The 23,659-nt window shown below is 47.9% G+C and overlaps 1 protein-coding gene and 1 pseudogene across 16 annotated transcripts in view; one reads left to right on the plus strand and one right to left on the minus strand.

Annotated features, from left to right (window-relative positions):
* Positions 1-22,902, minus strand: part of ATXN2 (ataxin 2) — a 149,917-nt gene extending 127,015 nt beyond the window's left edge. For 5 of the 16 annotated variants that reach the window (XM_012510061.2, XM_030821396.1, XM_030821397.1 and 2 more), the window contains exon 1: positions 22,021-22,825. In XM_012510061.2, the coding sequence (XP_012365515.2) occupies positions 22,021-22,745 (725 nt within the window). In that variant the 5' untranslated portion in view covers positions 22,746-22,825. Of the gene's footprint in view, positions 1-22,020 lie in introns of all 16 variants that reach the window. The other 11 variants (XM_030821399.1, XM_030821398.1, XM_030821403.1 and 8 more) reach the window with 6 other exon arrangements.
* LOC101176116 lies at positions 4,915-5,719 on the plus strand (annotated as a pseudogene).
* Positions 22,903-23,659: the final 757 nt, after the last annotated feature.

Below are 23,659 nucleotides of genomic sequence, written 5' to 3' on the forward strand. Positions count from 1 at the left end.
GTGGATCACTTGAGAATAGGAGTTTGAGCCCAGGCTGACCAACATGGTGAAACCCCATTTCTACTAAAAATACAAAAATTAGTCAGGCACAGTAGTGCACGCCTGTAGACTCAGCTACTCGGGAGGCTGAATCACCTGAACCCAGGAGGCAGAGGTTGCAGTGAGCTAAGATTGCACCACTGCACACCACTGTACTCCAACCTGGGCAAGAGAGTGAGACTCCATCTCATAAAAATTAAACCAATAGTCACATATTCAACAAATTATTATTTTGAGACATAGTCTCACTCTGTCGCCCAGGCTGAAGTACAGTGGCACAATCTCTGCTCACTGCAACCTCTGCCTCCCGGGTTCTAGAGATTCTCCTGCCTCAGCCTTCTGAGTCACTGAGACTATAGATGTGCCACCACAAATGGCCAATTTGTGTATTTGTAATAAACACGGGGTAGGCCAAGTGTGGTGGCTCACGCCTGTAATCCCAGAACTTTGGGAGGCCAAGGTGGGTGGATCACAAGGTCAGGAGATCGAGACCATCCCAGATAACACGGTGAAACCCCGTCTGTACTAAAAGTAAAAAAGTTAGCTGGGCATGGTGGCAGGCGCCTGTAGTCCCAGCTACTTGGGAGGCTGAGGCAGGAGAATGGCATGAACCTGGGAGTCAAAGGTTGCAGTGAGCCGAGATCACGCCACTGCACTCCAGCCTGGGCGACAGAGCAAGACTCCGTCTCCAAAAAATAAATAAATAAATAAATAAATAAACAAACACAGGGTTTCACCACGTTGGCTATGCTGGTCTTGAGCTCCTGACCTCAGGTGATCTGCCCACCTCGGCCTCCCAAAGTGCTGGGATTACAGTCGTGAGCCACTGTGCCTGGCCACAACAAGTTAATTGATAACTTACTAAGCATACAAAGTTGTACAAGACACTTGCTCCTACTGTCAAGATGCTCTAAATCTAGAAGATAATGCAAATATTTCCAAACAAGTCAGATCCCAAATAAACACATGCACCGCATGTTTCAATTATTTATTTATTTATTTAATTTTTGAGATGGAGTCTCGCTCTGTCGCCCAGGCTAGAGTGCAGTGGCGCGATCTCGGCACACTGCAAGTTCCGCCTCCCAGGTTCACGCCATTCTCCTGCCTCAGCCTCGCGAGTAGCTGGGACTACAGGCACCCGCCACCACGCCCGGCTAATTTTTAGTATTTTTAGTAGCGACGGGGTTTCACCGTGTTAGCCAGAATGGTCTCGATCTCCTGACCTCGTGATCCGCCTGCCTCGGCCTCCCAAAGTGCTGGGATTACAGGCGTGAGCCACCGCGCCCAGCCTGCATGTTTCAATTAACAACAGACCTATATACAATGATCAACCAGTAAATTAAGGTAAATTTACTCTTAAAGAAAGATATTTTTGACCAGGCACGGTGGCTCACACCTGTAATCCCAGCACTTTGGGAGGTCAAGGTTGGCAGATCACTTGAGGTCAGAGGTTACAAGTCTTAACTCCTAACCACACTGAACTTTCTGTCTGCAGAGAAGAGCATCGGTCAAGAGTTCACAAAACGGCTAGGCATGATGGCGTGCACCCATAGTCCCAGCTACTTGGGAAGCTGAGGTGGGAGCACTGCTGGAGCCCAGGAGTTCAACGCCCTGGGCAATACAGCAAGACCTCATCTCTAGCCAGGTGCGGTGGCTCACGTCTGTAATCCCAGCACTTTGGGAGGCCGTGGCAGGTGGATCACCTGAGGTCAGGAGTTCAAGACCAGCCTGGCCAACATGGTGAAACTCCATCTCTACTAGAAATACAAAAATTAGCCAGGTGTGGTGGCGCGCACCTGTAATCCCAGCTATTCAGGAGGCTGAGGCAGGAGAATCACTTGAACCCGGAAGTGATTTTTTGCAGTGAGCCAAAATCATGCCACTACACTCCAGCCTGGGCAATAGAGCGAGACTCCGTCTCAAAAAGCAAAATAAGAAAGACATTTATCAATTCAGTGTATCCTAACTGTTCAGTGTTTGTCTACAGTAGCATACAGTAATGTCCTAGGCCTGCACATTCACACACCACTCATAAATGACTCATCCCAAGCAACTTCCTGTCCTGCAAGCTCCATTCATGGTAAGTGACCTATTCAGATACACCACTTTTATCTTTTACGCTGTATTTTTACTCACCTTTTCTGTGTTTAGATATGTTTAGATTCACAAATACTTAACATTATGTTACAACTGCCAACAGTGTTCAGTACAGCAACATGCTATACAGATTTGTAGCCTAAGAGTAATACTCTGTACCACAGCCTATGTGTCTAGTAGGTATACCATCTAGACTTGTGTAAGTATACTCTATATTTGTACAATGATGAGATCATCGAAAAAATTTCTCAGAACACATCCCCATCATTAAGCAATGCATAAACGTAGTTTCTCATCACCAAAGATGGTATGAATGTCAAATAAACACATGAAAAGATGCTCAATATCACTGGGCATTAGGGAAATGCAAATTAAAACCACAATGAGGCCAGGTACAGGGGCTCATATCTGTAATCTCAGCACTTTGGGAGGCTGAGGTAGACGAATCACTTGAGCCCAGGAGTTCAACACCAGCCAGGGCAACATAGTGAGACCTCTTCTCTATTAAAAATCCAAGCAAATTACCAGGTGTGGTGGTACATGCCTGTGGTCCCAGCCAGGAGGCTGAGGCAGGAGGATCACTTGAGCCCAGGAGGTCAATGTTGCAGTGAGACAATATTGCACCACTGCACTCCACCCTGGGTGACAGAGCAAGACCCTGTCTCAAAAAAAAAATTCATACACTGCTAGGGGAAGAAAATATAGTACAGTCACTTTAGCAAACAGTTTAGCAATTACTTTTAAAATTAAATAAACACTCACAGGATTATATGTACCCTGGAAAAATAAACACTTGCCACAAAACCCAGCAATCTCATTTCTATGCATTCCAACCAAGAGAAATAAAATCATATGTTCACACATAACCTGTAAATAAATATTCATACCAGCTTTATTTTTATTTATTTATTTATTTTTTGAGACGGAGTTTCACTCTTGCTGCCCAGGCTGGAGTGTAATGGTGCAATCTTGGCTCACCGCAACCTCTGCCTCCCGGGTTCAAGCGATTCTCCTGCCTCAGCCTCCTGGCTGGCATTACAGGCATGCGCCACCATGCCCAGCTAATTTTGTATTTTTAGTAGAGATGGGGTTTCTCCATGTTGGTCAGGCTGGTCTCAAACTCCCAACCTTAGGTGATCCGCCTGCCTCGGCCTCCCAAAGTGCTGGGATTACAGGCGTCAGACATTGCACCCGGACTCCAGCTTTATTTTTAATAGCCAAAACCTGCTAACTCAATGTCCACCACTAGATGAACAAACTGGTACATGCATACAATAGACTACTACTCAACAATAAGCAGAAAGAAACTACCAACATGCAATAGTACAGATGACTTTTTTTTTTTTTGAGATAAGAGTCTCACTATGTTACACAGGCTGGAGTGCAGTGGCGTGATCTTGGCTCACTGCAACCTCCGCCTCCCAGGTTCAAGAGATTCTCCTGTCTCAGCCCCCCCCGAGTAGCTGGCATTACAGGAGCGCGCCACCGTGCCTGGTTAATTTTTGTACTTTTAGTAGACACGGGGTCTCACCATGTTGGCCAGGCTGGTCTCGGACTCCTGACCTCAGGTGATCCACCCACCTCAGCCTCCCAAAGTGCTGGGATTACAGGCGTGAGCCACCGGGCCCAGCCAGAGATGAGGTCTTGCTGTGTTGCCCAGGGCCTTGAACTCCTGGGCTCCAGCGATCCTCCCACCTCGGCTCCCCAAGTAGCTGGGACTATGGGTGCACACCATCATGCCTAGCTGTTTTGTGAACTGTTGACCAATGCTCCTCCCTGCAGACAGAAAGTTCGGTGTGGTTAGGAGTTAAATGGGAAGAAAGAGGAGGCTGGGTGCAGTGGATTATGCCTGTAATCCCTCCCAACACTTTGGGAGGCCAAGGGAGGAGGTTTACTTGAGCCCAGGAGTTTGACACCAGCCTGGGCAACAGAGCAAGATCCTGTCTCCGAAAAATAAAAATAAGAAAAGTAATTAGCCGGACATGGTGGTACACACGTGTAGCCCCAGGTACTCAGCAAGCTGAGGTGGGATGACTGCTTGAGCCCAAGAATTCGAGGTTACACAGTTACAGTAAGCTATGATCGTGCCACTACACTCCACCCTGAGCAACAGAGGAAGACTCTGTCTCCAAAATAAATAAATAAATAAATAAACAAATGACAACGGGAGGTGGGTGTAGTCCCAGCTACTAAGGAGGCAGAATCATCTGGTCTCAGGAGTTCAAGGTCAGCCTCAGCAACATAAGGAGACCCTGTCTCTTAGGAACAAAAGGGAAGGGGGAGAGATAAGGTGGGGAGGGGGAGAGAGAAGGGGAGGGAGGAAGAAAGGGAGAGAGAGAGAGGAAGGGTTGGGAGAGACAGAGAAAGAAAAAGAAAGGAAGAAATAAAAAGAGGGAGAGAAAGGAAGGAAAGAAGGGAGGAGGGGAGGAGGCAGCAGGGAGGGGAGAAAAGAAGGAGAGGACGGATGAAGAAAAAGAAAAGAAACGACAGAGAAAGGCCAGGCACGGTGGCTCATGCCTGTAATGCCAGCACTGGGAGGCCGAGGCAGGTGATCACCTGAGGTCATGAGTTCGAGACCAGCCTGGCCAACACGGTGATACCCCATCTCTACTAAAATACAAAACCTGGCCGGCTGTGGTGGCAGGTGCCTGTAGTCCCAGCTACTTGGGATGCTGAGACAGGGGAATAGCTTGAACCCAGGAGGTGGAGGTTGCAATGAGCCGAGATTGCCCCACTGCACTCCAGCCTCGGCAACAGAGCGAGACTCCATCTTAAAAAAAAAAAAGAAAGAAAGAAATGTATTAGAAACAAAAGTACATCAGATTTTAATGCTAGTTATGCAGCCAATGATGAGACACTCTGGTAAATAACCCTCTTGGTCTCAATTTCTTCATCCGTAAATAGAATGTGTACTAAAAAACCACCAGAGCCAGAGAAATCCAAACTACCAGGGAAAGGGAGGGCCCACTGAGAACCATCCCAGTAACCCGACCATAGCTGGTCTTCCCTGGACACCATGAACCACACTGTCCAAACCTCTTCCCTCCTGCCAACATTGGCCATCCCCCTAACTATGAGATGCTCAAGGAGGAGCAAGAGGTGGCTGTGCTGGGGGCACCCCACAACCCTGCTCCCCCGATGTCCACCGTGATCCACACCCACGTCGAGAACTCCGTGCCCAACCATGTTGTCTGGTCCCTGTTCAACACCCACTTCATGAACTCCTGCTGCCTGGGCTTCATAGCATTGGCCTACTCCGTGAAGTCTAGGGACAGGAAGATGGTTGGCGACCTGACCAGGGCCCAGGCCTATGCCTTCACCACCAAGTGCCTGAACATCTGGGCCCTGATTGTGCACATCATCATGACCATTCTGCTCAGCATCATCCCAATGTTATCTTTCAAGTCTATCAATAGATCAGGAGGCATCATCTAGGCCAGGAGCTCTGTCCATGATCTGATGCCCATGTACTCCATCCGCCCTCCATTCCTCGCCCTGCCCCCAGAGCCAAGTCCTGAATCAGCCCTCTATCCTCACACACTTTTCTACAATGGTATTCAATAAAGTGCACGTGTTTCTGGTTCAAAAAAAAAAAAAAAAAAAACACCAGAGCCATTCCAACTCCAAATGCATTTGACTCTACATTGTTGAACATCTACTATGTGCCAAGAACAGAATATAAGAAGAATTTAGGCTGGGTGTGCTAGCTCATGGCCTTAATCCCAACACTTTGGGAGGCCAAGGCAAGAGGACTACTTGAGGGCAGAAGTTCAAAACCAGCCTGGGTAACAGCGAGACTGTCTCTACAAAATTTTTTTTAAATTGTAGGGCGCAGCACTTTGGGAGGACAAGGCAGGCAGATCACTTGAGCTCAGGAGTTTGAGACCAACCTGGGCAACATGGTAAGACCCTGTCTCTACTAAAGATACAAAAAATTAACCAGGCATGATGGCGCACACATGTGGTCCCAAGCTACTCGGGAGGCTGAGGCAAGAGAACTGCCTGAACTCGGGAGGTGGAGGTTGGAGTGAGCAGAAATTGCACCACGCACTCCAGCCTGGGTGACAAAGCGAGACGGTGTCTCAAAAAAAAAAAAAAAATTGCAGGGTGTGATGGTGCATGTGCCTGTGGTCCCAGCTACTCAGGAGGCTGAGGTGGGAGGATCACTTGAACCCAGGAGTTAAAGGCTGCAATAAGCCATGATCACAACAATACTGTACTCCAACCTGGGCAATACAGAAAGATCCCATCTCAAAAAATAAATACATAAAAACAGAAAACATTAAGACTTTAGTATCTCACTTTTTAAAGAAGGTATTTTTTTTTTTTTTTTTTTTTTTTTGAGACAGAGTCTCGCTCTGTCACCCAGGCTGGAGTGCAGTGGCGCAATCTCAGCTCACTGCAACCTCCACCTCCTGGGTTCAAGCGATTCCCCTGCCTCAGCCTCCCGAGTAGCTGGGACTACAGATGCACGCCACCATGCCCAGCTAATTTTTTGTATTTTAGTAGAGATGAGGTTTCACAATGTTGCCCAGGTTGGTCTCGATCTCCTGACTTCGTGATCCACCCGCCTCAGCCTCCCAAAGTGCTGGGATTACAGGCGTGAGCCACTGCGCCCAGCCAAGGAAGATATTCTTTCTCTTTTAATAGGTAAAGAAACTAAGCCTGAGAGTGGCTGAGTAACTTGCCCATTCAAACATGTGACCAAGTAGTAAGTGCCAACCATCCAAGAAATAGGGATACAATCAATAGTGAACAAAACAAAGTTCCTGCTTTCATAGAGCTTAAATTTTAGTTACTAAAGAGTGAACCAGGGCCAGGCGCAGTAGCTCATACCTATAATTCCAGCACGTTGGGAGGCCGAGGTGGGCGGACCACCTGAGGTCAGGAGTTCAAGACCAGCCTGAACAACATGGCGAAAACCCCGTCTCTACTAAAAATATAAAAATTAGCTGGGCATGGTGGTGGGTGCCTGTAATCCCAACTATTCAGGAGGCTGAGGCAGGGGAATCACTTGAACACAGGAGGTGGAGGTTGCAGCGAGCCAAGATCGCACCATTGCACTCCAGCCTGGGCAACACAGCAAAACTCCAACTCAAAAAAAAAAAAAAAAAAAAAGTGAACCATGATTCCAGCTTAGACTGGAGTTGCCAGATAAATTTCAACTTTACATAACTTTCTTCTATGCAATTTAATACACAATCATAATAAAATATTAGTCAATGTTCATCAAAAATTCAAATTTAACTGAGTGTCCCGTATTTCTATTTGCCAAATCTGACAACCCTAGCTTAGATATAACCTCAAAACTCTTCCTCAATCCTTTTACTGCGTTTCTGTGGTTCTAAAGCAGTAACTTTTTTGACTATAATAAGTAATAAAAAATTACTTAAAAAATTTTTTTTGGCTAGGCGCAGTGGCTCATCCCTGTAATCCCAGCATTTTTGGACGCCAAGGTGGGTGGATCATCTGAGCTCCGGAGTTCAAGACCAGCCTGAACAACACGGCAAAACCTCATCTCTTCAAAAAATACAAAAATTAGCCAAGCATGGTAGCGTGCTCCTGTACTCCCAGCTACTCAGTAAGGCTAAGGTGGGAGGATCGCTTGAGCCCAGGAGACAGAGGTTGCAGTGAGCCGAGACTGCACCACTGCATTCTAGCCTTGGTGACAGAGCCCTGTCTCCAAAAAAAAAAAAAAAATTCATTGAACCGTTGTGCTCGTGGCAGAGCAGGACTAGTCCATAGGCAATGTGCCTAGAGTTGGCCAAAAACTACATTTTGAATTACAATGCAGTATATATACATTAACTCAAACCAAAGCTTAAAACAATTCTTGGCAGCTGGGTGCAGTGGCTCACACCTGTAATCCCAGCACTTTGGGAGGCCGAGGTGGGCGGATTACGAGGTCAAGAGATCAAGACTATCCTGGCCAACATGGTGAAACCCCATCTCTACTAAAAATACAAAAGTTAGGCCGGGTGCAGGGGCTCATGCCTGTAATCCCAGCACTTTGGGAGGCCGAGGCAGGCGGATCACCTGAGGTCAGGAGTTCGAGACCAGCCTGACCAACATGGAGAAACCTCGTCTCTACTAAAGATAAATACAAAATTAGCCAGGCGTGGTGGTGCATGTCTGTAATCCCAGCTACTCAGGAGGCTGAGGTAGGAGAATCGCTTGAACCCAGGAGGCAGATCGGGCCATTGCACTCCAGCCTCAGCAACTAAGAGCAAAACTCCATCTCAAAAACCATTATTTCAACAATACGATGCGTCCTAACACTTCTTATTCTTTTTCATTTTTCTAAAAATGCTTGTCATAATCCACTAATGTGATTTCACAATCTACTAAGGGGTCATGACCTGCAGATTGAAAAATACTTCTTTGGGAGATATAAAAAATCATTTAACCTGGTGTTATGAGTCACCATTATGAGCACATTAATTAACTACACTGTGCTATAAAACAGTAATGCCCTTAGGGCCTAAGGTATACAGCTATAAACTTACAGTCAAAACTCCCAGGCGGGGAGTGGTGGCTCACGCCTGTAATCCCAGCACTTTGGGAGGCCTAAGCGGGTGGATCATCTGAGGTCAGGAGCAGGAATTCAAGACCAGCCTGGCCAACATGGCAAAACCCCATCTCTACTAAAAATACAAAAATTAGCCAGGTGTGGTGGCAGGCACCCGTAATCCCAGCTACTCAGGAGGCAGAGGCAGGAAAATCGCTTGAAGCTGGGAGGCAGAGGTTGCAGTGAGCCAAGATTGTACCATTGCACTCCAGCCTGGGCAACAGAGCAAGACTCTATGTCAAAAAAAAAAAAAAGCCAGGTGCGGTAGCTCACGCCTGTGGTCCCGGCACTTTGGGAGGCTGAGGCAGGCGGATCACCTGAGGTCAGGAGTTCGAGACCAGCCTGGCCAATATGGGGAAACCCTGTCTCTACTACAAATACAAAAATTAGCCAGGTGTGGTGACCAACATCTGTAATCTCAGCTACTCAGGAGTCAGGCAGGAGAATTGCTTGAACCCGGGAGGCGGAGCTACAGTGAGCAGAGATGGCGCCACTGCACTCCAGCCTGGGTGACAAGAGCGAAACTCCATCTCAAAAAAAAAAAAAAAAAAAACCTCCCAGAATGGTATACTTGTTGAGCTCTTGTGTCTGTTTTTTAGTAATTCTCCAGTCTCTATTTTGTTTTTTGAGACAAGGTCTCATTTTAACGCCCAGGCTGGAGTGCAGTGGTGCAATCATGGCTCACCTCGACGTCCAGACTTAAGTGAACCACCTGCCTCAGCCTCCCAAGTAGCTGAGACTACAGAAGTGCATGACCATGCCCGGCTAAATTTTTCATATTAATATTTTTTGTTGAGATGGGGTTTCCCTGTGTTGCCCAGGCTGGACTTGAACTCCTGGGCTCAGGTAATCTGTCTTCTTCAGCCTCCCAAAGTGTTGGGATTACAGGCGTGAGCCACCATGCCCAGCCACCAGTCTTCCAAACTTTTTTTTTTTTGAGACAGAGTCTTCCTCTGTGGCCCAGGCTGGGGCACAGTGGCACAATCTGAGCTCACTGCAACCTTCGCCTCCCGGGTTCAAGCGATTCTCTTGCCTCAGCCTCCCAAGTAGCTGGGATTACAGGCGCCCGCCCAGCCCCAAACCTGGTTTTTTTTGGTTTTTTTTTTTTTTGAGACTGAGTCTCCCTCTGTCGTCAGGCTGGAATGCAGTGGCCCGATCTCGGCTCACTGCAACCTCTGCCTCCTGGGTTCAAGCAATTCTCCTGCCTCAGCCTCCCAAGTAGCTGGGACTACAGGCGCACACCACCACGCCCAGCTAATTTTTTTGTATTTTTAGTAGAGATGAGGTTTCACCATGTTGGCCAGACTGGTCTCGAACTCCTGACCTCAAGTGATCCACCCTCCTTGGCCTCCCAAAGTGCTGGGATTACAGGCGTGAGCCACTGCACCCAGCTAAGTCTTTCAACTTTCTATCACGCTACTGTTATTTCTCATTGCTGTTAATATATCTGCCTCTGAAAATATTACTTTTCTACTTGCTACCAATATGTATATCAGAAAAGAAAGCTAGATAGAATCGTGTGTAAAGTAAAAGTAAGTTCTCAAGAGGCCATAAAGAACTCTCCAGACCAGAGGCTGAAGCAGGAGGACAGTTCAAGCCCAGAAGCTGGAGGCCAGCCTGGGCAACATAACAAACCCCCATTTCTACCAAAAAAAAAAAAAAAAAAAAGAACTCCCGTTTCTATAATCTGCTCAAGCTTCAGTGAAAAGACATTTAGTCTTCAATTCCTGATTTCAAAATGTGTTTCAGGAATGAAAATAGTTAACTGCACAAAGTCCACAGCAAATGTTTACAAACCCGAAAAGAAAAATGCAGTACTTGTTTCAAAACCCACCCTTTATAAAAAAACTAAAATTATAATCAAAATTAATTCCACTTAGAAAAATTATTAAGAATATTTTAACATGACTTTAAAAAGCAATATGAAAAATGTCAACGAAAAATATTTGACCTGGCCAGCCACGGTGCCTCACACATGTAATTAAAGCACTTTGGGAAAACTAGGTGGGTGGATCATTTGAATTTGAGAGTTTGAGACCAGCCTGGGCAACATGGCTAAACCCTGTCTCTACAAAATATACAAAAGCCAGGCATGGTGGCATGCACCTGTAGTTCCAGCTACTCGGGAGACTGAGGTAGGAGGACTGCTTGAGCCCAGGATGTTGAGGCTGCAATGAGCCATGACCATACCACTATACTCCAACCTGGCCAACAGGGTAAGACTCAGTCTCAAAAAAAAAGGAAATTAAAAAAAAAAAATTGACCATTGGCAACACTGTTCAATAAAGCCTCTCAAGGCAATGGCTTCAGGAGACCAACATTCTAAAGTTCTGATACAGTTAATACAAATAAACCACTTTCACTTATATTGCCGACAAGCCTCATACCACAACTAATGAGTTTTACAAAGACTTCATTATAAAATGAATTTTATTCCATTCCCAAAATGTAGTTAGCTATTAATCATGGCACGAAACTGATATTTTCGGGCTGGACACAGTGGCTCACGCCTGTAACACCAGAGGCCTAGGTGGGGTGGATCACTCGAGGCCATGAGTTCAAGATCAACATGGCAAAACTCCACATCTACTGAAAATACAAAAAAACTAGGCAGGCACTGTGGGGCGCACCAGTAGTTCCAACTACTTGAGAGGCTGAGGTGGGAGGATGGCTTGAACCTGAGAGACAGGGGTTGCAGTGAGCCATATTTGCAGCACTGCACTCTGGCCTTAGCAACAGAGTCAGATCCTATCACTAAAATAAATAAATAAATAAGTAAATGAAACAAATTGACATTTTATAGTCACTTGACACAACTTCAGGGTTAAATTACAAGCAATCTATGTAAGAATCTTTAAATGTTAATGAGAACTTCAAATTTCCACATGAATGCAAACACAAATAATTACCAGCAAATAAAAAGTTAAGGTTGCCAGGCATGGGAGGCCAAGGCAGGTGGATCACTTGAGGCCAAGGGTTCGAGACCAGCCTGGCCAATATGGTGAAACCCCGTCTCTACTAAAATACAAAAATTAGCCAGGCGAGATGGAGCATGCCTGTAGTCCCAGCTACTCAGGAAGCTGAGGCAGCAAAATCACTTTAACCTGGGAGGCAGAGGTTGCAATGAGCCGAGATCGCGCCACTGCACTCCAGCCTGGGTGACAGAGCGAGACTCCATCTCAGAAAAAAAAAAAAAAAAAAAGTTAAGGTTAACAGCTGTGACAAGTTTTCATAAACAACCCAGACTCATAAAAATACCAAACCAGGCTGGACACGGTGGCTCATGCCTGTAATCCCAGCATTTTGGGAAGCCGAGGCGGGCAGATCACGAGGTCAGGAGATCGAGACCATCCTGGCTAACACAGTGAAATCCCATCTCTACTTAAAATGCACAAAAAAAATTAGCCAGGCATGGTGGCGGGCGCGTGTAGTCCCAGCTACTCGGGAGGCTGAGGCAGGAGAATGGCGTGAACCTGGGAAGTGGAGCTTGCAGTGAGCTGAGATTGTGCCACCACACTCTAGCCTGGGTGACAGAGCGAGATTCCGTCTCAAAAAAAAAACTAAACTAAGCTCGTCACAGTGGCTCACACCTGTAATCCCAGCACTTTGGGAGGACCAGGCGGGTGGATCACCTAAGGTCAGGAGTTCGAGACCAGCCTGGCCAACATGATGAAACCCCATCTCTACCAAAAATACAAAAATTAGCCAGGCGTGGTGGCACACAGCTATAATCCCAGCTACTCGGGAGGCTGAGGCAGGACAATCACTTGAACCTGGGAGGCGGAGGTTGCAGTAAGCCAAGATCACACCACTGCATTCCAGCCTGGGTGACAGGGTAAGATCCTGCAACACACACACACACAAACAATAATAATAATTTAAAAAATCAGCCGGGCATAGTGGTTCACACCTGTAATCCCAGCACCTTGGGAGGCCAAGGAGTGCAAATTGTTTGAGGTCAGGAATTCAAGGCCATCCTGGGCAACAGGTAAAACCTCTGTCCCTACAAAACAAAAACAAACAAACAAAAAAGCTAGGCGCAGTGGCTTATGCCTATAATTCCAGCACTTCGGGAGGCCAAGGTATATGGATCACCTGACATCGGGAGTTCGAGACCAGCCTGGCCAATATGACAAAACCCCATCTCTACCAATAATACAAAAAATTAGCCAGGTGTAGTGGCGCATGCCTATAATCCCAGCTACTCGGGAGGCTGAGGCATGAGAATCGCTTGAACGCAAGAGGCAGAGGTTGCATTGAGCCGAGATCCTGCCACTGCACCCCACCCTGGGCAACAGAGTGAAACAAAAATTTTGCTGGGCATAGTGGCGCATGCCTGTGGTCCCAGCTACTCAGGAGGCTGAGATAGGAGGATCACCTGGGCCTGAGAACTTGAGGTTGCAATGAGCCATGATGGCGCCACTGCACTTCCGCCTGGGCGAGAGCTAGAACCTGTCTCAAAAAAATAAATAAGGCGGGGCACAGTGGCTCATGCTGCAATCCCAAAACTTTGGGAGGCCAAGACGAGCAGATCACCTAAGGTCAGGAGTTCGAGACCAGCCTGGCCAACATGGTGAAACCCCACCTCTACTAAAAAAAAAAAAAATACAAAAATTTGCCAGGTGTAGTGATGCACGCCTGTAATCCTAGCTACTCAGGAGGCTGAGGCAGGAGAATCACTTGAACCTGGGAGGTGGAGGTTACAGTTGAGCCAAGATCATGCCACTGCTTTCCAGCCTGGGTGACAGAGTGAGACTCTATCTCAAAATAAATAAATAACCGAGGATTTAACATTTACGTAGATTTCACACCACTAAGTACAGAACCACATACATTAAAAACAAAGAAAATAGACCTCCTATTTTAGCAAGCCAAAATCAAGGTTACAAAAGGATATCCTGAAGGGCAAGTACTGTCTGTGACTGTATTCCATAAAGCAAGCCTGTTAGGGGGCCGGGCGCAGTGGCTCACGCCTGTAATCCCAGCACTTTGGGAGGCCGAGGTGGGCGGATCACAAGGTCAGGAGATCGAGACCATCCTGGCCAACATGGTGAAACCCTGTCCCTACTAAAAACACAAAAATTAGCTGGGCATCATGGTGTGCGCCTGTAGTACCAACTACATGGGAGGCTAAGGCAGGAGAATCGCTTGAACCCAGGAGGCAGAGGTTGCAGTGAGCTGAGATCGCGCCACTGCACTCCAGCCTGGTGACAAAGCAAGACTCCGTCTAATAAATAAAAAAAAAAAAACAGGCCTGTTAGGAACCAGACTGCACAACAGGAGCTGTGTGAGCATCAGCACCTAAGCCCCACCTGTCAGATCAGGGGCAGCATTAGGTTCTCATAGAAGCACAAACCCTACTAGGAACTGCGCATGGCAAGGGATGTAGGTTGTACGCTCTTTATGAGAACCTAACATGCATAACGATCTGAGGTGGAACAGTTTTTTTGTTTTGTTTTGTTTTGTTTTTTTTTTTTTAGACGGAGTCTCACTTTGTCCCCCAGGCGGGAGTACAGTGGTGTGATCTCAGCTCACTGCAAGCTCCGCCTCCCGGGTTTCATGCCATTCTCTTGCCTCGGCCTCCGGAGTAGCTGGGACTACAGGCGCCCTCCACCACGCCCAGCTAATTTTTGTGTATTTTTAGTAGAGAGGGGTTTCACCATGTTAGCCAGGATGGTCTGATCTCCTGACCTCGTGATCCGCCCGCCTTGGCCTCCCAAAGTGCTGGGATTACAGGCGTGAGCCACCGTGCCCGGCCAGTGGAACAGTTTCATCTCAAAATCATCCCCTGCCCCTGTGGAAAAACCATCTTCCACAAAACGGGTCCCTAATGTTAAAAGGGTTGGGGACTATTGCCTTAAAATACACAGGATGATCTTGTGTATATATTACGTCTCCATTTATTTCAAGGGAGGGGCCCCGGAACTTAAAATTTAAAAATAAAAATAAAAATAAAGGGAGGGGGCTCGGTGCAGTGGCTCACACCTGTAATCTCAGCACTTTGGGAAGCTGAGGCAGGAGGACTGCTTGAGCCCAGGAGTTTGAGACCAATCTGGGCAACATGGCAGGACCCTGTCTCTACAAAAAATTTAAATGTTAGCCAGCTGGTGTACAGCTGTAGTTCCAGCTACTCAGGAGGCTAAGGCAGGAGAAATGCTTGGCCCCAAAGATTGGTGACAGAGGGAGACCTTGACTCTAAAAAAATAAATAAATAAAGGGAGAGGTGTAATAAAATCCTACAAATGTTGCTTTGGGCAAGTCCCCTAATCTCTCAAAGCTTAGAGTTTTTGCCTTCCATTTTTAAGATTTAGGAATTTCTGTTGTTGTTGTTTTTTAAGAGACAGGGTAGGCCGCACACGGTGGCTCACGCCTGTAATCCCAGCACTTTGGGAGGCCAAGGCAGGTGGATCGCTTAAGGTCAGGAGTTCGAGATGAGCCTGACCAACATGGTGAAACCCCGTCTCTACTAAAAATACAAAAATTAGCTGGGTGGGGTAGCAGGCGCCTGTAATCTCAGCTACTCAGAAGGCTGAGGCAGGAGAATCGCTTGAACCCAGGAAACAGAGGTTGCAGTGAGCTGAGATTGCACCACTGCACTCCAGCCTGGGAAAGAGCGAAACTGTCTCCAAAAAAAAAAAAAACACCTTAGCTCATGAGGCTGGGCGGGGGTGGCTCACACCTGTAATCCCAGCACTTTGGGAGGCCGAGGCAGGCGAATCACCTACGGTCAGGAGTTCAAGAGCAGCCTGGACAACATGGTGAAACCCCATATCTACTAAAAATACAAAACTTAGCCAGGCATGGTGGCAGGTGCCTGTAATCCCAGCTACTCGGGAGGGCTAAGGCAGGAGAACTGCTTGAACCCAGGAGGCGGAGGTTGCAGTGAGCCAAGATCACACCACTGCACTCCAGCCTGGGCGACAGAGACTCTGTCTCAAAAACAAACAAACAAACAAAAAACCCTTAGATGGTAACAGTCACATCATAGATCACCCAGATATCCTTTGAAAAAAAAAAAAAAAAAAAAACACAAGTACTTTCATTTAAAAAGATACAGTAGCGGCCAGGCATGGTGGCTCATGCCTGTAATCCCAGCACTTTGGGAGGCCGAGGCAGGTGGATCACCTGAGGTCAGGAGTTTGAGACCATTCTAGCCAACATGGTGAAACCCTGTCTCTACTAAAAATTAGCCAGGCGTGGTGGCATGCACATGTAGTCCCAGCTACTCAGGAGGCTGAGGCAGGAGAATCGCTTGAACCCAGGGGGCAAAAGTTGCAGTAAGCAGAGATCGTGCCACTGCACTCCAGCCTAGGCGACAGAGCAAGACTCCGTCTCAAAAAAAAAAAAAAAAAAAAGATAATAGCAGGTGTGACTGTTAATAAACTGTTTACATCTCCATTGAAGTTGTCACAATCACTTGAAATAGCTAAAAAAAAAAAAAAATTGGGTTTTGTTCATGCTCAACTATTTATACAACATCAAAATACTATCACTAGTCAAAACAGAAAACTGTAATTCTAGAGGACAATCTTCTAAAACCTTAAAATTCCTTTCAAAGTAAAAAACCATACTTTGCTAAGGTGACAGTTCTAACACAGCTGTAGCTATTTAGGACAAAAAAAATGAGATCCTCCTTTGCTTTTTGTTTGTTTGTTTGTTTTGAGACAGAGTCTCGCTCTGTTGCCCAGGCTGGAGTGTAATGGCATGATCTCAGCTCACTGCAACCTCCGCCTCCTGGGATCAAGCAATTCTCTTCCCTCAGCCTCCCAAGAAGCTGGGATTACAGGTGCCCACCACCATGCCCGGCTAATTTTTGTATTTTTAGTAGAGATGGGGGTTTCACCATGTTGGCCAGACTAGTCTCGAACTCCTGACCCCAGGTGATCCACCCGTCTCGGCCTCCTAAAGTGCTGGGATTACAGGTATGAGCCACCGCACCTGGCCTTTGAGATTCTCCTTTAAGTCAAAATACATGGCTATTAAATAGCTACAATATGAGTTAACATCCCTTATGTAAAAGTATAAACCATTGCTAATTAGAGTAACACTGAAAATACAAGTTTACATTTAACCAAAAAAAGGAACACCATGACTGATCCCATGTTTTCACTGTTTCAGAATGTGAAATCTTCAAGCAACTACAGGCTTACATTTTTCTCTTAAAAAAAAAAAAAAGAGAAAGAAAAAGAAAAAGCCAATGCAAGTTTTGGCCCAAACTTAAAAAGTTTATTTTCTCCACATACTTGAAACAAAAACTAAACTAATTAGGTAAAATACATAAGCCCAAAAGAAAAACAAAACATGCCTCTTTGGTTAGTAATAGCCATCTACAATTTACCTCTAATGACCCTCAATGTCAATTAACTTTTTTGGTCTAACTTCAGAGATGGTTAGTATCAATGTGCATATAAAAGAATAACAAAGGATGGTGCCATTTAAACCTTATAAATTACTAATGAAGCCACATGACTAATTAACCTAGATAAAAAGCAAATGGCTAAATACCCGACCTTCAAATCTTTGCTCAAATGTTAGCTCCTCAATGAAGTTCCCCCTAATCCATTTAAAATTGTAACTCATTCCCCTCCCCACACTCCCTATACCTTCTATCAGCTTTCTTCTAATTCCATAGCTCTTATACACTATTATACATAGGCTGGTAATTTAATGTCTCATTGTCTGCCTAGTCACATTAGAATGTAAACTCCAAAAGGACAATATATTTGCTTTATTCACTGATTCACCCCAAAAACCCCGTGTACATAGATGCTTCAATAAAGCTGTATTCAACGTAGGTATTTTAGGCCCTTCTACAAGATATTCAACTGCAAAAGATGAACAGTCTCACTGAAATTTAAATGGAAGCATGATGAACAACTACATTAAATCACAGCACACTTTTTCTTTTTTTTTTTTTTTTTGAGATAGAGTCTCACTCTGTCTCCCAGGCTGGAGCGCAGTGGCGCAATCTCAGCTGACTGCAACCTCCGCCTCCTGGGCTCAAATGATTCTCCTGCCTCAGCCTCCCGAGTAGCTGGGATTACAGGCGCCTGGCTAAACAGCATAATTTTTAAGTTGCAATGCCTCAAGAGAAAGAAGCAGTAAAAATACTAAGCTGAAAATCACTAAAAAAGAAAAATATTTTATTCACACTGAATCCTGTATCCCAAGCAATTCTAATGTCATATTATTTAGGTTTAGGAATAGAGTAACAATTGTAAATCCGTATTTTTATTTTTAATAGGGAAGGGAATGTAGAAGAAGAAGAGTCAACCAGTGAAAATTCCCAATAGTGCCACGAAATTACAAAAAAGTTACCAAAAATAACTCGGTCATAGGCTAACAGCTAATAACACTTTCAGATGAAAAAGAGAGGTTAACAACAACAAAGCTTTAGAACAGTTCCTCAGGAATTTCATTCCTGCACTTTACTCAGCACTATCAGCACAATAGATAAACCAAGTACCCTCATTAATAATAATGGTTACAGGTTTCAAAACATCTTCACATATATTACCTTATTAAATCCTCAGGGGAACCAAATTAAACTCAAATATAAATAATCTGGTAACCAACAAAAGCACTTAATAATGTATGCACTTGACAGTAAAAATGCAATTTTTCCTTTAAAAATTCCCCACAATATTTGACAAACTACAAAGAAACCATTCTATGGAAGAGCAACCTTCTTGGCACTGGAAGTAATAGAAGTCTTCTAAAGAATAATAGAGCACCGCTAGCAAGAGCCATAAAAATCCTGAAGCCCTTTGAACTAGTAAAACCACTCTTGGTAACTTTCTCTAAGGAAATAATTACACTGAAGCAAAAAGCTATTTAAAAATGTTCACTGCACCACTATCTATAACAAAAAAGTGGAAACCCAATTCCCAACAATAGAATGGTTAAAAACCCTAAGGGCCGGGCGCAGTGGCTCACGCCTGCAGCCTGCAATCCCAGCACTTTGGGAGGCCGAGGCGGGCGGATCACCTGAGGTCGGTAGTTGGAGACCAAACTGGCCAACATGGTGAAACCTTGTCTCTACTAAAAATACAAAAATTGGCCAAGCGTGGCGGCACATTCCTGTAGCCCCAGCTACTCAGGAGGCTGAGGTGGGAGAATCGCTTGAACCCAGGAGTCAGAGGCTGCAGTGAGCTGAGATTGTACCACTGCACTTCAAACTGGGCAACAGACTGAGACTCCGTCTCAAAAAAAAAAAAATTACATTTACAATACAACGTTCAGGGGGAAAAAGCTAACTACAAAATAACATACGCAATCACCTCTACTACATAAAAATGAAAAGGTAAAAAGCAAAAATCAGAATTAGACTGATGGTTGGGGGCAGTGGCTCATTCCTGCCTGTAATCCTGGCACTTTGGGAGGCCGAGGCCGGCAAATCACTTGAGGTCAGGAGGAGTTCGAGACCAGCCTGGCCAACATGGTGAAACCCCGTCTCTACTAAAAATACAAAAACTGACCAGGGGCAGTAGCTCACGCCTGTAATCCCAGCACTTTGGGAGGCCAAGGCAGGTGGATCACTTGAGGTCAGGAGATCGAGACCAGCCTGGCCAACATGGCAAAACCCCGTCCTCACTAAAAATACAAAAAAAATTAGCCAGGTGTGGTGGCACGAACCTGTAATCCCAGCTACTCAGGAGGCTGAGGCTGGAAAATCACTTGAATGAACCCAGGAGGCAGAGACTGCAGTAAACTGAGATCAGGCCACTGCACTCCAGCCTGGGCAACAGAGTGAGATTCCGTCTCAAAAAACACACACACACACACACACAAAAATTAGATTGAAGTAAAATTATGTTCTAATATTGTGATTACATTATCTTTCCTAAAACAGCCACCTTCAAAAATATGTATAACAAAGACAAAATAAATCATTTCTGAAAGTCATGAAAAACTATTCACACACACACACACACACAAAAAGTCAAATTATGAAATGTTTCTTAAAGCAGATGTGAATTTCCAGACTTTCAAGAATATTTTGCTATCTCGAAACTTGTCAAACCGAATGCTGCATATTCTTTTTTCACCCTTGCTCTCAGAAACTTATTTTCACTGTTGATACGCACAAACCTAAGTGAGAAGATTCTAGAAGCTGAAACTTATTTACAAGGAACGCAGGAAAGTGATTCAAAGTAATTCTACAAGTACATTAACGATCTGTTCAAGAATAAAATTTCACATTATACAAATCCAACACAGTAAACAAAATTTCACCTATTCATCAAAAAGAATAAGGGCTACCATTTAGGTCTCAAGTAAAAGAACTTAAAGCAAGGAAAAATCTAAATTAACCTTAAATTGTTGTAAAGCCTTAAGGAACAGAAAAAAGACCTTGTGGTACTAAAACATTCCAAATATCTTTGATCACTCAAACTACTCAGGAGCAAATTCTGTTATAATCTAATTTTTAAGCCTAGTAGTCAATGCAACTTAATAACCTTAGTTTTAATGTTTATATATTTGAACATGTTGAATATATCTGCCAAATCTCTTCCTAATACCTAAGAAAGTAAAAACAGAATACATCCTTTTCTATAAAAATTGTATTTTAAATTTTTTCATTCTTCGCTAGATGCCCACGATAAAGGGAAACTGAAGTTACCCTACTGGGGGAAATGATCACTTCATCTGAACTAGTTTGGCTAAGTAGTGTTTGGGATGCTTCAGACTCAGAGAAGGGGAAGGGGGGGCGGGGCGTGTAAAGTCAAATAACCGACTGTTTCTGCCCCCTTTGAAGGCAGCAGAATTCCTTAAAAAACCAGTTGATTCCTCTTGATGGGGAATTTCTGCTGTAAATAAAAATTCTTTGGAAATGGGTTGCTGAAAATGTGTTTTCAAAAAGAAAACTCAGGTGAATGAAAAATCCTCTTATTCCACCTTCCAAAGCCCAAGATGCCTATTTAAGGAGGACGTCGGTCACCCGCCCTGTCAAGCCGGCGGCCTAGGCCTAAAGAAGGCACAGCAGTGCCTGCAACACGGATGGACTTGAGGCACAGGGGAAATGGACTTGCGTGCCCTTGGTAAGCTCTGGCGGCACTCCCGAAGTTAAGGACACCGGCCACAATGGAATGGAGTCTATTGACGTTTGCTTCTCCCTTTGAACACTAAGCATTTTCCTAGTTCGTGAAATACGAACTGACAACCGCCCACCACCCCCAACAGGCCCTCCTGCACAAACACACCCTCGAGTCAAACCCAGTTAGCCGGGACAACACTGAGCCCCCAGACCCTACTACAACCCCAGCTTAGGAGGGAAAAAGACGCCAGTAAACACCTGCCTTTCTGCCTTCAGGAACCCGACCACGTCCCCTGCTGCAATCTCTCCTAGCATTTCCGAAATTGGGGCGGGGGTTGCGATAAGTGCGCAGGGTGCCCGCCCCCTGCCACCAGCACCGCCACCCCGGATCTCCTGGGTCCAGCCCTCACCCACCGATGTTCCACAGGCGCCTTCTCCACCGCGGCCTCGAACAGCAATGCGGATCGGCCACCACCCGCGCGCCGGAGAGGCCTGGCAGGGAAGGAGGAAGGCCGGGACGGGGCCGGGCACTCCCCACCCCTTCCCTTCCCCAGGTAGGGGAGGGTGGAACGCTGCGGGAGGCCACACGGAGCCCCACGATTCCAGGGGAGTTCAGGAGCCCCCGCCGCCGCCTCGGACACGAACGCGGAGGGGTGCGGGGGCCAAGGCCCACCTGTCTCCACCCCGTCCTCCAATCTTTCCCAGGACTGGGAGGGGGCGGGGAGAGCCCCGACAGACCCTGATGATTCCGGAGAAGCCCGGTGCCTACTCCTTTAACCGGCACGGGGGACGCAGCCCTAACTTCTCCCCTCCCGAGATGTCCCCCATGGGGGGGCGGGACATGTTCCGGAAAACACCAAAGCCTCCAGACCCCTCCAACGTTCACACCTAAACCGGGAGTGGGGGAGCTGCCCGAGCAACCCCACGCTGCGGGCGGAGGATCGTACGGAAGGGGGAGCCGGGGCTGACCATCGCCGCTACCCGAGAACCCCTCCCAACACGCGTGGGGAGGGGAGGCCGCCCGCTCCCTCCATCTTGACCGCTGGGGGAGGGGGCGGGGATGCTGCGGGAGGCTGGACAGGCCTGACAATCCCAGAGGACCCCGGCAGCGCCCACCGGCCAAGCCTCGGGGCTCAGGCCCGAGCGAGTCTCCCCCGCGCTGCCGGCCCCCAGCCCACCCCGGGTAGCCCGGCGGGTCACGGGGCGGGGACGGCGGCGCGGGCCGCGGGGGAGGGGACGCCGGGCCGGGAGCGGAGGGGGCTGGGGTGCCGACACCCACCTGCCCAGGCCGGGCCTCCCGCCGCCGGAGGTCGCCGCGGCCACCGAGGAGGGAACCGTGGCCGAGGACGAGGAGACCGAGGACGAGGACGGCGAAGGTGCGGCGGCGGGCGACGCTAGAAGGCCGCTGCCGCCGGGCTTGCGGACATTGGCAGCCGCAGGCGGCGGCGGCTGCTGCTGCTGCTGCTGCTGCTGCTGCTGCTGCTGCTGCTGCTGCTGCTGCTGCTGCTGGGGCTTCAGCGACATGGTGAGAGGCCCATACACCGGCTCGCACGCCGGGCGGGGACAGCCGGGAGCCGGGCGCGCCGAGGAGACGCCGGAGCGCGGCGGGGACGCGCGGGCGCCGAGCGGGGAGGCGCGGGTTGGCGCGGCCGGAGGGGCGCCCGGGCTGGCGAGGGGGAGAAGGAGAACGACGAAGGGGCGGGGAGGCCCGCCGAGACCAAAGAGCCGCCGGGACCCGGGCCGGAGCGCACCACCGCCGTTGCCGTTGCTACCAAAACAGTCTGAGGCGGAGGGAGGCGAGCTCTGCCGGGAGGGAGGGGGGCCGGGGCCGGGCGGGGGAGGGGCGGCGGAGGGATACGGTCCTGGGGCCGCGACACCGCCGCCCCGCCCGCTCCGCCGCCCCGGCCGCTGGAGCGAGCGCCACCCGGGCCACCTGGCTGCGGCGAAGTGGCGAGACTCGGTGGCCACCGCGGGACTCCGAGGAGCTGCGGCCGCTGAGAGCATCAGAGGCTGGGCGCGTCGAGGCGCCGTGTGGGAGCGGAGGTGCGGCTAGGGACTCTTTACCGGAAGTCGGAGGGGTCGGACGGAAGCAGAACGTGAGGTGGCCCCGGGGCCGGGAGGGACACGTGAGGAGCGGGCGCAGCGCTGGGCCGCGTTCGCGGGGGTCGGGTGAGGGCCAGGCGGCGGGCCCTACCCGGATCCGCCCTCCTCGAGGCGGGTCTGCCCTTCGGGGAGGGCGTGTCGGTCTTAGCTTCTTGGGGCCTGCCTGGTGTGGAGGACTGGAGAAAGATTTCTTCTCCCACTGTATTCCTTCAGCGTCCTCACTTCTGCGGGGACCTCGTTTGCCCCCACCTGATGCAACCCGGAAAATGGACTGCGAGTGCCTTGGGGCGGAGAATGTGTCTTGCTACGTGTAAATCACCTAGAACCCTGCCAGACTCAGGGGACACAGCATCCCGCCGTTTTCCTGCCTTCACCCGCCCGCCACGCAGTAGGCGCTCCAGTGGCTCTGGGCATCTCCCAGGCAGGCCGCGCTGTCCTGTCCTGCCCTGCCGGGGCTGGAGTGGAGCAACCCTCCGGGGCCACCCACATCTGGGTAGCTTTTCCCCACTTTTTCCACCCCAGCCGCGCACAGTCACCAGAAAACTCTTTTAGGTATCTGACCTTCATTTGAACCTTTGTTCCCTCACTTGAACTTCTTTTTCCTCATTCATGAGATTCTAAAGGAAATATATGGGATTGGGACTGGTAGAACTACGGATAATGGGATCTCCCTCGGTAGAGACAGAGCCGACCTCACAAGAATGTGCGAACTTTAGACCTTGGACCCTTTAGAAGTTTTAATTTAACTTACCCAGCCAGCACAGTAGACCCTTTTTAAAATGTGTTGCAATTAAACTGGAAGAAAGTAGATAACT

The sequence above is a fragment of the Nomascus leucogenys genome, chromosome 10 (genome assembly GCF_006542625.1).
Source record: "Nomascus leucogenys isolate Asia chromosome 10, Asia_NLE_v1, whole genome shotgun sequence".
Lineage (NCBI taxonomy): Eukaryota > Metazoa > Chordata > Mammalia > Primates > Hylobatidae > Nomascus > Nomascus leucogenys.